The 16441-nt window shown below is 49.5% G+C and overlaps 1 protein-coding gene across 2 annotated transcripts in view; it reads left to right on the top strand.

Annotated features, from left to right (window-relative positions):
* Window positions 1-7066: 7066 nt before the first annotated feature.
* Window positions 7067-16441, top strand: part of hexb (hexosaminidase B (beta polypeptide)) — an 86705-nt gene continuing 77330 nt past the window's right edge. Inside the window, exons 1-2 of one of the 2 annotated variants that reach the window (XM_069937283.1) lie at window positions 7067-7480; window positions 16320-16385. In XM_069937283.1, coding sequence (XP_069793384.1) covers window positions 7114-7480; window positions 16320-16385 — 433 coding nt within the window. In that variant the 5' untranslated portion in view covers window positions 7067-7113. The remainder of the gene's footprint in view (window positions 7481-16319; window positions 16386-16441) is intronic. The other variant, XM_069937275.1, reaches the window with a different exon arrangement.

Below are 16441 nucleotides of genomic sequence, written 5' to 3' on the forward strand. Positions count from 1 at the left end.
AGAAGGATCAGTGGATAAATGAGCCCACATGATATCTAATAATTAAAATCATATGTGAATGGTCGATTGAGAATATTGCTTGCTGTAAACAGTATCAGACAACAGAGGGCAGGCAATCCTCTTCAATTTTCTTCTGCGCTTTTTAAATGCATAATACAGAGTTGCAAAACAATTTAACATTATCTTTGCTATCCCTTAGATTAAACTATTTTTGAATTAATAAAAATACCTTGTAAATATTGCACAATCTGCCAACTAACTTCATTTGGCTCCTAATTAAGCAGTGTCTCAATTTAAAATAATATCTTATTTTGTAATTACTCCATATTCTAATCTCTAATCTCTAACATCTGCACATTACTTTCCTGATTTATTAATTATCTCCAAAAGTAATTCTCTATAAAAAGTAGGAGTATCTTCAGCTGACAAAGCCTTGTAATATTTTCTCTAAACTTCTCTTTCCTCTTTTAAGAAGCTGGTAATATGGAGAATCTTGTGAATTATAGTGAGTCTTGCATCAGTGGTGTGGATTTTAAGGGACAGGATTTGGAGAAGCATACTCTTATGAAGCATGGTCAGCAAGGCTTTGATATGGAGGTGGTGCCTCACGAGCTTAATTGCATATTTCGAGAGGGTAACAAAATAAATTGATGAAGGCATGGCAGCGGATGTAGTGTATATGGATTGTAGAAAGGTGTTCGAAAAGGTTCATCAAGATAGGCTCATCCAGAAAATCATGAGGCATGGATTTGGAATTGGCTTGCCCACAGAAGGCAGATCATGGTAGTAGATGGAATCTATTCTGCCTGGAGGTCAGAGACTTGTGTTCTGCTGGGACCTTTTCTGGTTCCCCTGCTCATTGTGATTTTTTTTATGTGACTTGGAAGAAGAAGTAGAGGGTGGGTCAGTAAATTAGCAAATGTACAAGGGTAGGAGGTGTTGTGGATATTGTAGAAGGTTGTCTTGGTTACAATGGATGGACTGCAGGGTTGGACTGAGAAGTATCAGATGGATTTCAATCTGGAAATGTGAAGTGATGTACTTTGGAAAGTTGAATTAGAAGGCAGAATACCTGTTTAATGGCAATGTGGAGGAACAGAGGGTTCTTGGGGTCTAAATCTGCAGATCCTTTAACAAGTTGATAGGGTAGTTAAGGAGGTGTATGGTGTCCTGGCCTTCATTAGTCAGGGATTGAATTGAAGACCACGTGAAATAATGTTGCAGCTTTATCAAATTCTGGTTAGATCAGATTTTAGACAAGGGGTTAGTCTATGAGGAGATGTTGAATCATCTGGGGCTGGAGTTTAGAAGAATGAGATGCAATCTTATTAAAAAAATAACATTATGGAAGGCCTAGATAGGATAGAGGTAGGTAAGTTGTTTCCATTGGTGGGGGGAGTTGTTGGACTCTGGCTTTACCCTACCCTCAATTTGGTCTATGTGTCGGCTGAGTCCAGCGTGCTCGTTGAATGAAGTGATAGGAGAAGGTATTCGGTTTCACAATCAGTTTATTACATAAGACACGAATAAAGCTTAACGGAGCACTAGTTCAGTCGTTAGTTCATAAGTCACCTTCTCGGTGAACTATTTCCCAAGACTGACTCCTACTGTCCAGTCTCTTCTGTTTATATGGATCAACATTGTTGGGTTTTTTTTTATAGACTCCTTGCATAAGATTTATCTCAAGCAATTTCCTGCTCTGCAATTATCTATGGTGTAGACCTCCTATCTTAATCCCCAAGGCCAGAACATCATGTTGTTTTGATCAGAAGTCAATCCATACCCCAGATATTTCTAATTATTTCTTTGTTCTCGTCAAGGCCATAATCTTCTGTTCTAATCAACACCTCCCGTGTACCCTTATGACTCATCATTCCTACTAAAGTGGTTTATCTATTTTGTTTTACTCTGACATTCTTTATACTTTTCCATGATTACTTAACTCCTTGGTTCCAACAGAGTCCAGAACTAGGGGACATAACCTTCTGTATAGTAGATTTAGGACAGAGAAGGAAGTGCTTTACCGAGAGGGTGTGAATCTGTGGAATTCGCTGCGCATTAAAATTGTGGAGGCTGCCTCAGTAAATATATTTAAGATAAGGTTGGGTAGATTTTTACATAGTAGAATTAAAGGATATGGGGAAAAGGCAGGTAGATGGAAATGAGCCTATCATCAGATTAGCCATGATCACATTGAATGGCAAAGCAGGCTTGTTGGGCCAGATGGCCTACTCCTGCTCCTATTTCTTATGTTGTAAGAAAATTGTGTTCATTCTGGTCACCTCATTACAGGAAGGATGTGGAAGCTTTAGAGAGGGTGCAGAGGAGATTTTTAAGATGGAGAATGTGCCTTATGAAGAAAGGTTGATCACGTGAGGGTTTTTCGCTTTTGAGTGAAAGAGGAGAAGGCAGACATTTAGAGGTGTATAAGATTATGAGAGGCATAAATAGGGTGGACATCCAGCTCCTATTTCCTAGGGTGGCATTGCCAATACCAGAGGATATCTGTTTAAGATGAATGGAGCAAGGTTGAGGGAAGATGCCAGAGGATTTTTTTAAATCCAGAGTTATGGATGCCTGGAATGCACTGCTGGAGTGGTGATTGAAGCTGGTACAAGAGGGACTTTCTAAGACTCTTAGATTGGCATATTGATGGTTATGGGCTGTGAGGTTGATGCTGGAAAAGGTTTACATTGGTGATTGTGGGCCAAAAGGCCTGTGCTATGTTGTACTTGCCTATATTTTAATCTTATTTACATGATTGCTCAAGTGTAATTTTTATGTTTGATTGTGCTTCAGAAGAGCATGATGGAAGTTATTCCTGTTGCTATAATCTTTACAATAAATGTTCCAATTTGAGTCACCACCCCCCCTCCCCTTGAAAGGGGGGGATTGTCTATGTATTTTTCTAAAACAGGGACCACACAACAAATACTTGATCCATTGGCAAAGGTGTTCAAGAAAACCAATGCCAGGCTCTGCTGCATGGACATGATATGAAGTGAGTTTATTCTTATATACACACGCACAACGTACAAATGCACCAACATTGTTACCAGCTGCAGCCACACAGGTACATTGATAAACTAACAATAGTATTGTGAGCACTGCTGAGTGAAGAATTCAGACACAAAGTTCATAGACTGTACCAACAGGCCTCTGTACCTTTCTGGCTCCATGTGCTTGACTGACTACCAAAGGGGCCAATACGAGTCTTTATATGGGCCGGTGATTGATAGTGGGCTGGTGGGTCCAGCCTCCAGGTTCCCTACATGCAGGTACAGTGATTGCCCCTGCAGTAGGCCAGTAGGAGTTCAGCCGGTGTAGTGTTTGTATCATCACATTCATTCCCTTCTTAAAATGGATCGGGGACGGGCCAGTACACGTTACCAAGTAGCCTGAAGAGCATACTTACAAATTCAGGCGGTCTTTGCCTGTGGGACCATCACAGGACAGGTTCCAGGTCAATGATCAGAGGGGGTAGGGCCGCTTGAAGGTTAGCCGGGTCTCGGGGTGTTTGAGGCAGCTGCCACCATGGGTGGGACGGTGTCTGGCAGTGGGGCTGTCTACCAGTGCAGTGTGTAGGTGTAGGCTGGGTCAGCAGGAAGCAGGGCCCTGTGAAGAGGTGAGAAGAGGGTGTCGGCTCCAGGGGTGTCCTGGATGAGCCAGGGGTACCTGGAGATTGGGGGCTGGATCCCTGTTGGTGCCAGGTCCCGGGTCAAGACAGTGTCCTCAAGTCCATTGGGGTACCTGATGTAGGCATAATTTGGGTTCGCACAGAGGAGGTGCACCTGCTCGACCAGGGGATTAGATTTGTGGATCCTCACGTGTTTACAGAGAATACTGGTCCCGGAGATATCAGGCAGGCTGACAGGGCGATGCCTGATTTCTTAGGAAAGGGGTCTGATTGGTAACCGTACATAAGAACGACTATATGGCATAGAGCACCTCAGGAAATGCCTCTTGCCAATAGTTGGTGGACCATCTTTTTCGACCTAAGGGCCAGGGGGACTGCCTTCCAGATCACCCTATTCTCATGTTCAATGCGCCCGTTGCTCCTGGGGTTGTAGCTTGTCATGCAACTAGATGCAGGTACTGGAGAAGCTCCTCACTCATGAAGCTGGACCCCCAGTTGCTGTGGATAAATGCTGGGTATCTCAACATGGTGAAGATCTGTGCCTGTGCCTTGATAACAGAGGTGGTGGAGGTGTCAAGGCAAGGGATGGTGAAAGAAAAATGGGAGTATTCGTCTATGACCGAGAGAAAATAGACATTCTTGTTCATGGAAGTTAGTGGTCCCTTAAAGTCGATGCAGAGTCGCTTGAGGGGCTGAGTGGCCTTTATTACATGGTCCTGTGCTGGGTGGAAGGATTCTATTCCTTTTTCTCAATTCCTCCAACTCTATTGCATCTGCTCCCAAGATGAGGTCTTCTATTCCAGATCATCCAAAATCTTTTTCTTCAAAACATGTGGCTTCCCCTCCAACACCATCAACTCAGTCCTTACCCACATATCTTCTATTTCCCTACACATCTGCTCTGGTCCCATCCACCCCTGGACCCATCAAGGACAGGATACCCCTTGTCCTTGCCTCCCAGCCCACCAGACTCTGTATCCAACATATTTCCACCCTATCAGCAGATATCCCTTCCTCTCCATTCTATGCCTTCCACAGGGACTCCTCCCTCCGTAACTCTGTCATCACTCATCCCACCACACTAATTGCCATCTTGGCACTTACCACCATGTCTTCAGAAAATGCTACTTTGCCCACACTACCACCATTCAGGGCCCCAAACAGTCCTTCCAAATGAACACCTCACTTGTGAATCTGCAGGAGTCATCTACTGCATCTTGTGTTCCCTGTTGTGGCTTCCTCTATGTTGAAGAGAGTGGATGCAAACCGACAGGTCACTTCGTTTATTAAGACCTTTGCTCTATCTGCTGAGATAGCGGGGACCTCCCAGTGGCCAACCATTTCAATTCTGTGTCCTATTCCCATGCTGACATATCTGTCCATGACCTCATGCATTTCTAAACCTAGGTCACCCGCAAATTGGAGGAACAACACCTAATATTCCGCATGGGCACTCTCCAACTGGATGGCATTAACATCAACTTCTCTGGTTTTCATTAGGCCACTCCCATCTCCCTCTCTTCTCCATTCTTCTATCTCCTTTCCTCCAGCTCCCTACACCTTCCATCTCCATTCAGAGATCTCCTTCCCCTCTCTGTCACTTCCCAGGTTTTTTTCTCTTCTGTGCTCCCACCTATTTTCACCTATGACCTCTCAACTCTGGCACTGTGCTCCTCTCCTGGCCCTCCTCCCACCATTTTATTCAGGTACCTACCTGATTTTTGTTCATACCTTGATGAAGGACTCAGGCCCAAAATGTACATTAGGCATCTTTGCCATAAAGATTGGTGCGTGGCCTGCTGAGCTTTCCAGCATTTTTATGTATTAAACTACAGACACTGCAGACCTTTTTTATTTTACTCTGTACACAAGGCTCCTTCTAGCACATGTGCATTCTTGATAGGTCAAAGGGTCTGTTCTGTGCCTTTTGGCCCTCTTTCTCTCGCACACACAATGTGTCAGAAGCACTTATCCCTGACCTACTGCCTTCTTAATTTTCCCTCACTACCTGTGCTCCCTTTGACCTCCTCACCCTCAATGAAAGTTACCTTATCAGTTGAGGATTTCTAGTATTTTCATTTAGCATTTAGCTTTCAACACCTCAGTGCTGGTCAACCAGCTCCAAACCCTGGGCCTCTACACCTTTTTCTGCAACAGGATACTTGACTTCCTCATTGAAAGACCACAGTCAGTACTAACTGGAAACAACACCCCCTCCTTGTGATAGTACAGATTCTATCACCAATGTGTATATGTATAGATTGTAATGTAGGATGATTGTGATTGACTGAGAGCATAGCCATGCCCACTGGCAGGTCTTAAAGGGTTGCTCCTAGTCAGACCAGATCATTTTGGCTGGCCGACCTATATGTGATATGCTCCAATCTTCTAGTTAATAAAAGCCTTGGTTTGGATCAACAAGCCTTTGATTCTTTCGATGCACTCTACACTCCTCACTGATGATGAACACAGGCCTATGGTGAGAATGCATGCTTAGCCCACTGCTCTACTCGTGATACACCCATGACTATGTGGCTAGCCACAATTCAAATGCTATCTGCAGATTTGCTGATGTCACCACTGTTGTCAGTAGACTCACAGACAGCAATGAGGAAGTGTTCAGGAGTGAGACAGATCAGTTAATTGAATGGTGTTACACAAGATTAGCAAAACTAAGGAGATGATTGTGGACTTCAGGGGGAAATCAGGAGAACATGAACCAGTCCTTATCGAGGGCTCAGTAGTAGGGTGAAGAACTTCAAATTCTTGGGTGTCAACATCTCCGAAGATCTGTCCTGGAGCCTCCATGTTGATGCAATCATGAAGAAGTCTCACCAGCAGCTATACTCTGTGAGGAGTTTGAAGAGATTCGGTATGTCACCAAAAACTCTGAAAAACTTCTACAGAGCATTCTGTCTGGTACAGAGGTGCAAAGCTCAGAACATGAAAAAAAACTGTAGAGGGTTGTTAACTCAGCCCTTGACTTCATGGGCACCAGTCTTCACTCCATCAAGGACACCGACAAGAGGTGGTATCTTAAGAAAGCAGCCTCTATCCTGAAAGACCCCCACCATCTAGGCCATGCCCTCTTCACTCTGCTACCATCAGGGGAAAAGGTACAGGAGCCTAAAGACGAGCACTCAGTGGCACAGGGACAGCTTCTTCCCCGTTGCCATCAGATTCCTGAATAATCAATGAAGCAAGGACACGCCTTGCCTTTTTATTCACTTTGAAACGTGGATTGCAGAAATGCAGCAAAACCACGAATTTCGTGACATGCTCATGACAATAAATTCTGGAATGTTCTTTTGCAAGCTTGTTGTTCGCGCTTGAGGCACCGTCGAAGACCGGGCGCTGAGACCCAGCTGGACGACAGCAGCAGCTCGCTTTTTTTAAAAAAAAGACGCATCATGTGATCGGGATCACGTGACTCGCGGGCTGCTCTAAAGGAGTCACGCGCCGGCCGCTGCCCGAAGATGGAGCGGCTGATGGTGGCGTTGGCTGCGCTGCTGCTGACCCTCTCCGCGTCCGGCGACCTGGTCTCTCCGTACGGCTCCCTGTGGCCCCTGCCGCACAGCCTGGCCATCTCTCCCGAGGTCTACCGGCTGAATCGAGTCACCTTCCAGATCGTGCACTCGCCCGAATCCACGGCCTCGGTCGGCTGCTCCATCCTGGACAACGCCTTCCGCAGGTACTTCTACTACATCTTCGGGGACGCAGCCGGCCTCGGGCAGACCCTGGACGGCACCGGCTCCCCCGACGAACTTGGCCAGCTGCAGGTCCTGCTCACTGCCTCGGATCCCGAGTGCACCCAACACCCGCGCCTCACCTCCAGCGAGACATGTGAGTAATGTCGCTGATCTCGGTCGAGCCCCTACCCCCACCCCCACGGTTCAGAGGTTGCATGATCAACCATGATGGTATTGAATGGAGGGGTAGGCACAAAGGGCTGAACAGCCTTCTGCACCCATTTTCCATGGATTTTGGGTCTATTCATAGTGGTTAGAACATAGACATAGAAGACTACAGCACAGTACAGGCCCTTTGGCCCACGATGTTGTGCTGACCCATTGAAAGTACTAAACCCACTCTACCCTAAAATCCTTTATTTTTCTTTCATCCATGTGCCTATTTAAGAATCTCTTAAATGTCCCAGAGAGGAAAAAAGACAAATGTACAGGATCAGGTGAGGAAAACAGTAGAATCAGGTGGAGGTTACCCAAAATTAGAAAGTTCAATGTTCATGCCATTAGGTTTAAGACTGTGCAGGAAGAATGTATTTATAGGTCATATGAGGGTTAGGGTTAGGAGGCAAATCAAACAACTAAAAAGTTTAGGGAAACAAAAGTATCAGAACAATTCCTAGTGCTGTTGGAGGACACTAGGAACAAGAAAATGTCAAAGAAAAACAAAGGGACAGCAAGAAATGACAAGGATTTAGTCCCAAAATCATGAGACCATATCGAGGTGCCTTGTGGAGAAGAAAATGGCGGGGCCACTTTGAGGCCTGTGGAAGAAGACATCACCCAGCCTGCACAGCCAATGGAGCCCACCCAGGAGAGCCAAGACCAAGGAGGCAATACAACCCTGGACTGGCAAACCAGTGCAATGGGCCTCGGGAAATGGCACAGGGGAGAAGGTGAGACTTGGGACCCCCTCCTGCAGTGAGAGTGCCAAGTCACACACTTGTGCTGTATGTGATGCCCACACTAGCACTATAATGATCGAGGGGTCGGTGAGCCCAAAGCGATCCAGCATCAGGTCCAGGGATGTGACAAACAGCAGCTATAGCAGCAAAGACGACCGCGAGGGAGGGAGACAGAAGCGGCAACAACAGAAATGGCGGATAGCACGAGGCCAAGGGACTCTGTAAAGAGGACTTGGAGTCGTTCCCCCCCCCCCTGAGAAACATGTTGAAGGCCCTGGGACCAACAAATGGAGAACAGGTTATTTTGGGCTGTGGAAAGAGTCCAGGACTTGGCTCAGAAATTAAATGAAATCCAAGGAACCAACATCAGGTTTAACAGGGAGAATCGTGGAGATGGAAGATAGACTGGGGGCAAATGCAGACTGGTTAAGCAGGGTGGAGGGTGAGTTACCTTCTCTGGTAAGGGGAGGGAGTGAGTCTGGGGGAAACTAGATGTTCTGAAGAATTATACACACAGGAACAATATCAAATTGTGGGACTGAGGGGAGAAGCCCTGTGAACTTCTTCCAGAACTGGATCCCCAAAGTATTGGGGGGAAAAGGTAGAGGTGAAGAGGGAGAGATGGACATCCCTTCCATAGCTGGCCCCTGGCCAGAAATCTCACTTGGTTCTAATAAAACTGGTATCCTACCAGGATAGGGAGAAAATCCTGGGGGTGGCAGCACCCAGAGCAAGGAAAAGAGGTGGGCAATTGGAAATAGAGGGAGACCAGGCATTTTTCTACCCTGATATTAGTGTGGTGCTTTTTAAAGCAAAGAGTTTGAGTTAGTCAAGACTGGTAATTTAAAAAAGGGTATGAATGCATCTTGAGGTACCCTGCCACCCTGGAAGTTGTATTACTAGGGGAGGGGGGGGGAAAGAGGAGGAGGAGGAGAGTTTTTTTTATTGGAATTAAGTAAGTAATTATAGTTCGCCAAAGAACTACAGATACTGGGGGGGGTGCGGTGGAGAAAGAGAAAAAGCAACTATGGGGACTAGTCAAGATATTGTAATTGTAAATGGTTGCTGTAAATTATTACATCTGGGCACAATCATAAATTAAAAAAAAAGATGAATATGAAATGAGAAAAGGTCTGGGAGAACTCTGGGGTAGGGAAGGAAGATGGCAGAGAGAGTCGTGGATCACGGACCAAGTAATGGAGGGATATGGCAGTGGTAGGAGAGCATCGATCACAGGAGGTGAGATAGGATAAGAGAATATGGTGAAGGGACAGGGATTGTGATAATGCTAGGTGGTGGTGTTGTTTTTCTCCCTTGTTGGATTTTTTCTTTTTTTTTGTTCGGTTTTCTTTGCGTTTGTTTAGATTTTCCATGGTTAATTGTGGACCTGGTGAGTAGGATCAGGGGGCTGAAGCTTGGATGGATGACTAATGTGGGATGGTGGAGGCATTGGTCTGGGAATCCCTGAGGCGATGGCTAAGAGTATAAAATATGTTAGCGTTAACATTAACGGAAGAGGGAAAAGAGACCTAGCACAGATTAAAGGAGGATCTGGCTTTTCCAAGAAACACATCTAATGGAGTGGTTACACCAAAAGCTAACAAGGGATGGATAAGTCAGGTAATAGCCTCCTTGCTTGGCTCAAAGGCAGGGGAGTGGTAATCCTGATCGGTGAGTATACCATTGAGAGTGTGGCATGTGATTACAGACAAAACCAGGAGATTTGTAATGGTACACTCAGATATATTCAGAATCCTGCACCTTAGCTAATGTTTATGCCCCTAATTTTGATGACTGAAAATTTATACAAGATAATTTCCTAAAGTTTGCAGAGGGAAGGGAAAACATTTTGGATGGGGGTGACTTAACTTTTGTCTGGACCCTGTCTTAGATAAATTGACTAAGAAAATAGCCCACAGGAAGGGGGCGGGGGGGCGGTAGCCCACAGGAAGGGGGCGGGGGGGCGGTAGCCCACAGGAAGGGGGCGGGGGGGCGGTAGCCCACAGGAAGGGGGCGGGGGGGCGGTAGCCCACAGGGAGGGGGCGGGGGGGCGGTAGCCCACAGGGAGGGGGCGGGGGGGCGGTAGCCCACAGGGAGGGGGCGGGGGGGCGGTAGCCCACAGGGAGGGGGCGGGGGGGCGGTAGCCCACAGGGAGGGGGCGGGGGGGAGGTAGCCCACAGGGAGGGGGCGGGGGGGGCGGTAGCCCACAGGGAGGGGGCGGGGGGGACGGTAGCCCACAGGGAGGGGGCGGGGGGGACGGTAGCCCACAGGGAGGGGGCGGGGGGGGCGGTAGCCCACAGGGAGGGGGCGGGGGGGGCGGTAGCCCACAGGGAGGGGGCGGGGGGGGCGGTAGCCCACAGGGAGGGGGCGGGGGGGGCGGTAGCCCACAGGGGAGGGGGCGGGGGGGGCGGTAGCCCACAGGGGGGGGGGCGGTAGCCCACAGGGGGGGGGGCGGTAGCCCACAGGGGGGGGGGCGGTAGCCCACAGGGAGGGGGCGGGGGGGGCGGTAGCCCACAGGGAGGGGGCGGGGGGGGCGGTAGCCCACAGGGAGGGGGCGGGGGGGGCGGTAGCCCACAGGGAGGGGGCGGGGGGGGCGGTAGCCGGCGGGGGGGGCGGTAGCCGACGGGGGGGGCGGTAGCCGACAGGGGGGGGGGCGGGGGGGGGCGGTAGCCGACAGGGGGGGGGGCGGTAGCCGACAGGGGGGGGGCGGTAGCCGACAGGGGGGGGCGGTAGCCGACAGGGGGGGGGCGGTAGCCGACAGGGGGGGGGCGGTAGCCGACAGGGGGGGGGCGGTAGCCGACAGGGGGGGGGCGGTAGCCGACAGGGGGGGGCGGTAGCCGACAGGGGGGGGGCGGTAGCCGACAGGGGGGGGGCGGTAGCCGACAGGGGGGGGGCGGTAGCCGACAGGGGGGGGGCGGTAGCCGACAGGGGGGGGGCGGTAGCCGACAGGGGGGGGGCGGTAGCCGACAGGGGGGGGGCGGTAGCCGACAGGGGGGGGGCGGTAGCCGACAGGGGGGGGGCGGTAGCCGACAGGGGGGGGGCGGTAGCCGACAGGGGGGGGGCGGTAGCCGACAGGGGGGGGGCGGTAGCCGACAGGGGGGGGGCGGTAGCCGACAGGGGGGGGCGGTAGCCGACAGGGGGGGGCGGTAGCCGACAGGGGGGGGCGGTAGCCGACAGGGGGGGGCGGTAGCCGACAGGGGGGGGCGGTAGCCGACAGGGGGGGGCGGTAGCCGACAGGGGGGGGCGGTAGCCGACAGGGGGGGGCGGTAGCCGACAGGGGGGGGCGGTAGCCGACAGGGGGGGGGCGGTAGCCGACAGGGGGGGGGCGGTAGCCGACAGGGGGGGGGCGGTAGCCGACAGGGGGGGGGCGGTAGCCGACAGGGGGGGGGCGGTAGCCGACAGGGGGGGGGCGGTAGCCGACAGGGGGGGGGCGGTAGCCGACAGGGGGGGGGCGGTAGCCGACAGGGGGGGGGCGGTAGCCGACAGGGGGGGGGCGGTAGCCGACAGGGGGGGGGCGGTAGCCGACAGGGGGGGGGCGGTAGCCGACAGGGGGGGGGCGGTAGCCGACAGGGGGGGGGCGGTAGCCGACAGGGGGGGGGCGGTAGCCGACAGGGGGGGGGCGGTAGCCGACAGGGGGGGGGCGGTAGCCGACAGGGGGGGGGCGGTAGCCGACAGGGGGGGGGCGGTAGCCGACAGGGGGGGGGCGGTAGCCGACAGGGGGGGGGCGGTAGCCGACAGGGGGGGGGCGGTAGCCGACAGGGGGGGGGCGGTAGCCGACAGGGGGGGGGCGGTAGCCGACAGGGGGGGGGCGGTAGCCGACAGGGGGGGGGCGGTAGCCGACAGGGGGGGGGCGGTAGCCGACAGGGGGGGGGCGGGGGGGGCGGTAGCCGACAGGGGGGGGGCGGGGGGGGCGGTAGCCGACAGGGGGGGGGCGGGGGGGGCGGTAGCCGACAGGGGGGGGGCGGGGGGGGCGGTAGCCGACAGGGGGGGGGCGGGGGGGGCGGTAGCCGACAGGGGGGGGGCGGGGGGGGCGGTAGCCGACAGGGGGGGGCGGGGGGGGCGGTAGCCGACAGGGGGGGGGGCGGTAGCCGACAGGGGGGGGGCGGGGGGTAGCCGACAGGGGGGGGGGCGGTAGCCGACAGGGGGGGGGGGGCGGTAGCCGACAGGGGGGGGGGGCGGTAGCCGACAGGGGGGGGGGCGGTAGCCGACAGGGGGGGGGGCGGTAGCCGACAGGGGGGGGGGCGGTAGCCGACAGGGGGGGGGGCGGTAGCCGACAGGGGGGGGGGGCGGTAGCCGACAGGGGGGGGCTGGGCAGAATCTGAGAGATGTATGGAGGTGGAAGCATTACCAGGGAGGGGGACTAATCCTATTCAAAACATGATTCATACTTTTTCCTTGCTTCAGTCCACATTGGCTTCTTTGACCATTCACCCTATTATTAACAGTAGAAATGGCTGATGAGTAGGATACTGAATATAGGTGGCATCTTAATACATTGCTGTTAAAGATCCTGGAGTTTTGCAGTTTTATAAGAGCGCAGATAGATGTTCCGCTAGACCAACTGTGTCTCTACTGATAAATTTCTTTTATGGAATAATCTCAAGGCATACTTGAGAGACCAGATAATTGAGTGCACTGGAACAGTTTTTTAAAATGAATGAGGTGGATAAATTACAACAGGAGATTACTATCCTTGAAAAGAACTTTCTAAAATCCGGCTCAGAGGACCATTATAGGGCTCTACCAAGTAAGAAATTGAAGTACAATATGTTACAAGCATATGGTAAAGGCCATAATGCAGTCAAAACAAAAATATCATGAATTAGGGGAGAGAGCCCGCAAAGTCCTCTCTTGCCAGCTGAGGACAGAACAGGTCTCGAGGATGAATACTATGATATAAACTGAAGTGGCAGGATCTTGTAATAATCAAAAGAGATTAATAAGACCATCAAGAAATTTAATGAAGTTCTATATAAAATCAGAACTGACAGGAGGATCTGTTAAAACCAGTGAATTCCTGTCTCATTTAGAACTGGCAAGTTTTGGCCCAGAGGAAAAAGATGGGTTAGATCTTCCCTTCACAGAGGAAGAGATAGGTAAAGCATTGAGTTCACTGCAAACTAACAAGTCTCCAGGTGAGGATGTTCTGAGTTCTCTAAAGAGTTTAAAGATTTATTGATGCTTCTTTACATGGTGGTGAACCAGGCAATGGAGACTCCAACCTTTCCAGAATCCTTTTTGACAGCAATCATTATGAGAATTCTTTATATATTTAAAAAAAAGACAAGGATCCACTAATGCCATCCTCTTATAGACCTATTTCTCTGTTAAACACAGAAACATTTGCCAAAGCTAACTAAATAAGGACCAAGCTGGCTTTGTACAGAAAAGAGGGTGGTGGATAACATTGGCAGATTGTTGAGTATCATGCATCTGGCACAAAACAGGAACGAGAAAGGCTTGGGTGTGGTACTGGATGCAGAAAAGACATTTGACAGGTTGGAGTGGAACTTTTTATTTAGTGCTTGTAAAACTGGGACTAGTGCCAACTTTTATAAATTGGATGAGGGTGCTTTACCATGTGCCCAAGGTTAAAGTTGTGACCAATGGACAAATTTCTCCATCCTTCCAACTGATAAGTAGACAGGGGTGCCTGCTATCTCCAACTCTGTTTGTACTTGCTATGGATCCATTAGCTGAGGTCATCTGTCAGGATCCAGACAGGCCAGGAAGAGCATAAAATGCTCTGATATACTGATCTTGATATACATTCTAATATACTTGGCAAACTCATTGCCCAATCTGCACTCCACTCTGGAAGACTATGGGGAGATGTCAAGGTATAGGATCAATTGGGATAAATGCAAAATAATGCCATTTATGAAGGAGGATTACAGCCAATATCAAGAAAATAGTCAACTAAAGTGGCTGCAAAATGGGATCAGATGTATAGGAGTTAGAATAGATAATAACTTGAATAATTTATACAAGTTAAATTACCCCCCACGCTTGGGAAAATTGAGGAAGATCTAAATAGATGGATGTCCTTGCCCATTGTATTTAGTGGACAGGATTAACTGTATTAAGGTGAATGTGTTTCCAGATGCCAGTATCTCTTTCAGACACTCCCTGTCCCACTGCCTTGGTGATTCTTCAAACATTTACATGCAGGAATGAGGAGATTCCTATGGAATGGAGTCTGGGTGGATTGCGAATGCCAGACTTTGTTTTAAAAAAAAACTATTGGGCAGCCCAGTCAGGATGCATTGTCTCCCTCTTCGAGGGGAAGGTGTACCATCCTGGGCACAAATTGACTTGCATGTGATAGGCAAGCAGTTAGCAGAGGACTTTATTTATAAATGGGATGCTAAATTGCTATCAGAAAAGAAGGCAGCCCCATATTAAAATAAATAATCCTCATTTGAAATAAAATTAACCAATATGTTGGAACCAAAGTGGGGCTGTCTCCAAAAACACCCCTGACTCCAAATAGATTAATGTCATTGACAGTGGGTAACAAGATCCTGGATATCTTGCATCATAATGGCATCAAGTGCATAGAGGACAGTTGTGTGCAAGGGTTACTAAGGTTGTTTGAGCAACTTGGGAATAAGTATAATTTATCAAATAAGATGTTTCACTGCTACTTTGAGATGAGATCTTTTCTACAAGACAGACTAGGTCCAACTATAGTCCTACCAGTGTGCAGTGACATAGAGGCCATGATTCAAAGGGAGAACACATGGAAGTTCATTTCGGCAATGTATTTCTTCTTCCAAACGAAGACCCTAAACCAGGCTTCAACAAGTAGAGGTAGGAGTCAGACTTGGGAATAACAATTGCATTTATCGGGCCAGCATGACTGCAATCATCAATGTGGTACAGGCTGGTACAATACAATTTTCTACACCAGCTGTACCTGACGCCCCAAAAATTGAACAGATCCAAACACAAATTATCAGACCAATATTTTAGATGTGGCATTGCGGCAGGACATGTGCCAAGGTGAGACCCTTTTGGGTGGAACTAGGCCAAGCCGTGGGGAAAAAAAAATCATGGGTAAAGAATTCCCAAAGGACCCAGAGCTGTTCCTGTTGGGGAAGCATAATTGATGTAAGGCTTACAATGAAGCTATCCAAATTTCATATTCAATTTATTATGATAGCATTGGTGATGGCCAGGAAGTGCATGGCAGTTTCCTGGAAGTTTGACTCCTACTTGAGCATTGAACGCTGGAACACAGAAATGCAGAGCTGTGTCCTGTTGAAGAAAATTACCTACAACCTAAGGAAACAACAGTGCCTTTTAGAAAGTCTGGCAACCCTACTTAAACAACAGAGGGACAAAACTGTAGTGTGGACTGTTGATCCTAGCTACACTACCCTCCTAATCCACCCCCCCCCCCCCCCCCATTGGCAGGGAAATGGAGGGAGTCTATCCCTTTCAAACCAGGGAAAGCCATGGAAAAAGGAAGACAGCCTATGCACTGACCAGCACCACAATAAACCCATAACCTCCCAAATATAAGATTCATACCTTTGTTGAGTGCTTTGATTATTGTGTGCAAGTATAATTAGTCTGGTGTTAAGTGTTCAATGTTTGGGGGGGGGTGAGGGAAGGGAATAAAAAGAATGTAATCTGAGATGACTGGCATTAACAAGTATGAAATGTAAATGTTAATATTGTTGATAATGATATTGACAATTGTTGGAGTTTGAGTGGAAAAACTAAATAAAATATTCAAAAAAAAGAATGTTGTACCTCATTTATAGTTGGTGTTGCATTGTCAACAGGTGAAACCAAGGTCAGACATGGTTACAGGAAGCTGGAGTTTGAAGGTTATCGGCTAGCCATTGTCCAATCTGCATGTGGTTTACCAATGTGGCGGATGCACCAAATGCAGTAGATTAGATTTGACAATGTGGATGTAAACCTCTCACCTGGAAGGTCTGTTGGGCCCTTGGATGGAGGTGAAGGAGGAGATGTAGGGATTCGGTTGCTTTTTAAAAGTGATACACTTTCATTTTTCTTTAGATGAAATTACAGTTTCTCAACCTACAGCTACTCTAAAATCAGAAAATGTGTGGGGTGCTCTGCGAGGTAAGTAGACACATTTGTTGCAGAATATTAACCTGTTTGTACAAATTGTTTTAAAA

Source organism: Narcine bancroftii, chromosome 1 (genome assembly GCF_036971445.1).
Source record: "Narcine bancroftii isolate sNarBan1 chromosome 1, sNarBan1.hap1, whole genome shotgun sequence".
Classification (NCBI taxonomy): domain Eukaryota; kingdom Metazoa; phylum Chordata; class Chondrichthyes; order Torpediniformes; family Narcinidae; genus Narcine; species Narcine bancroftii.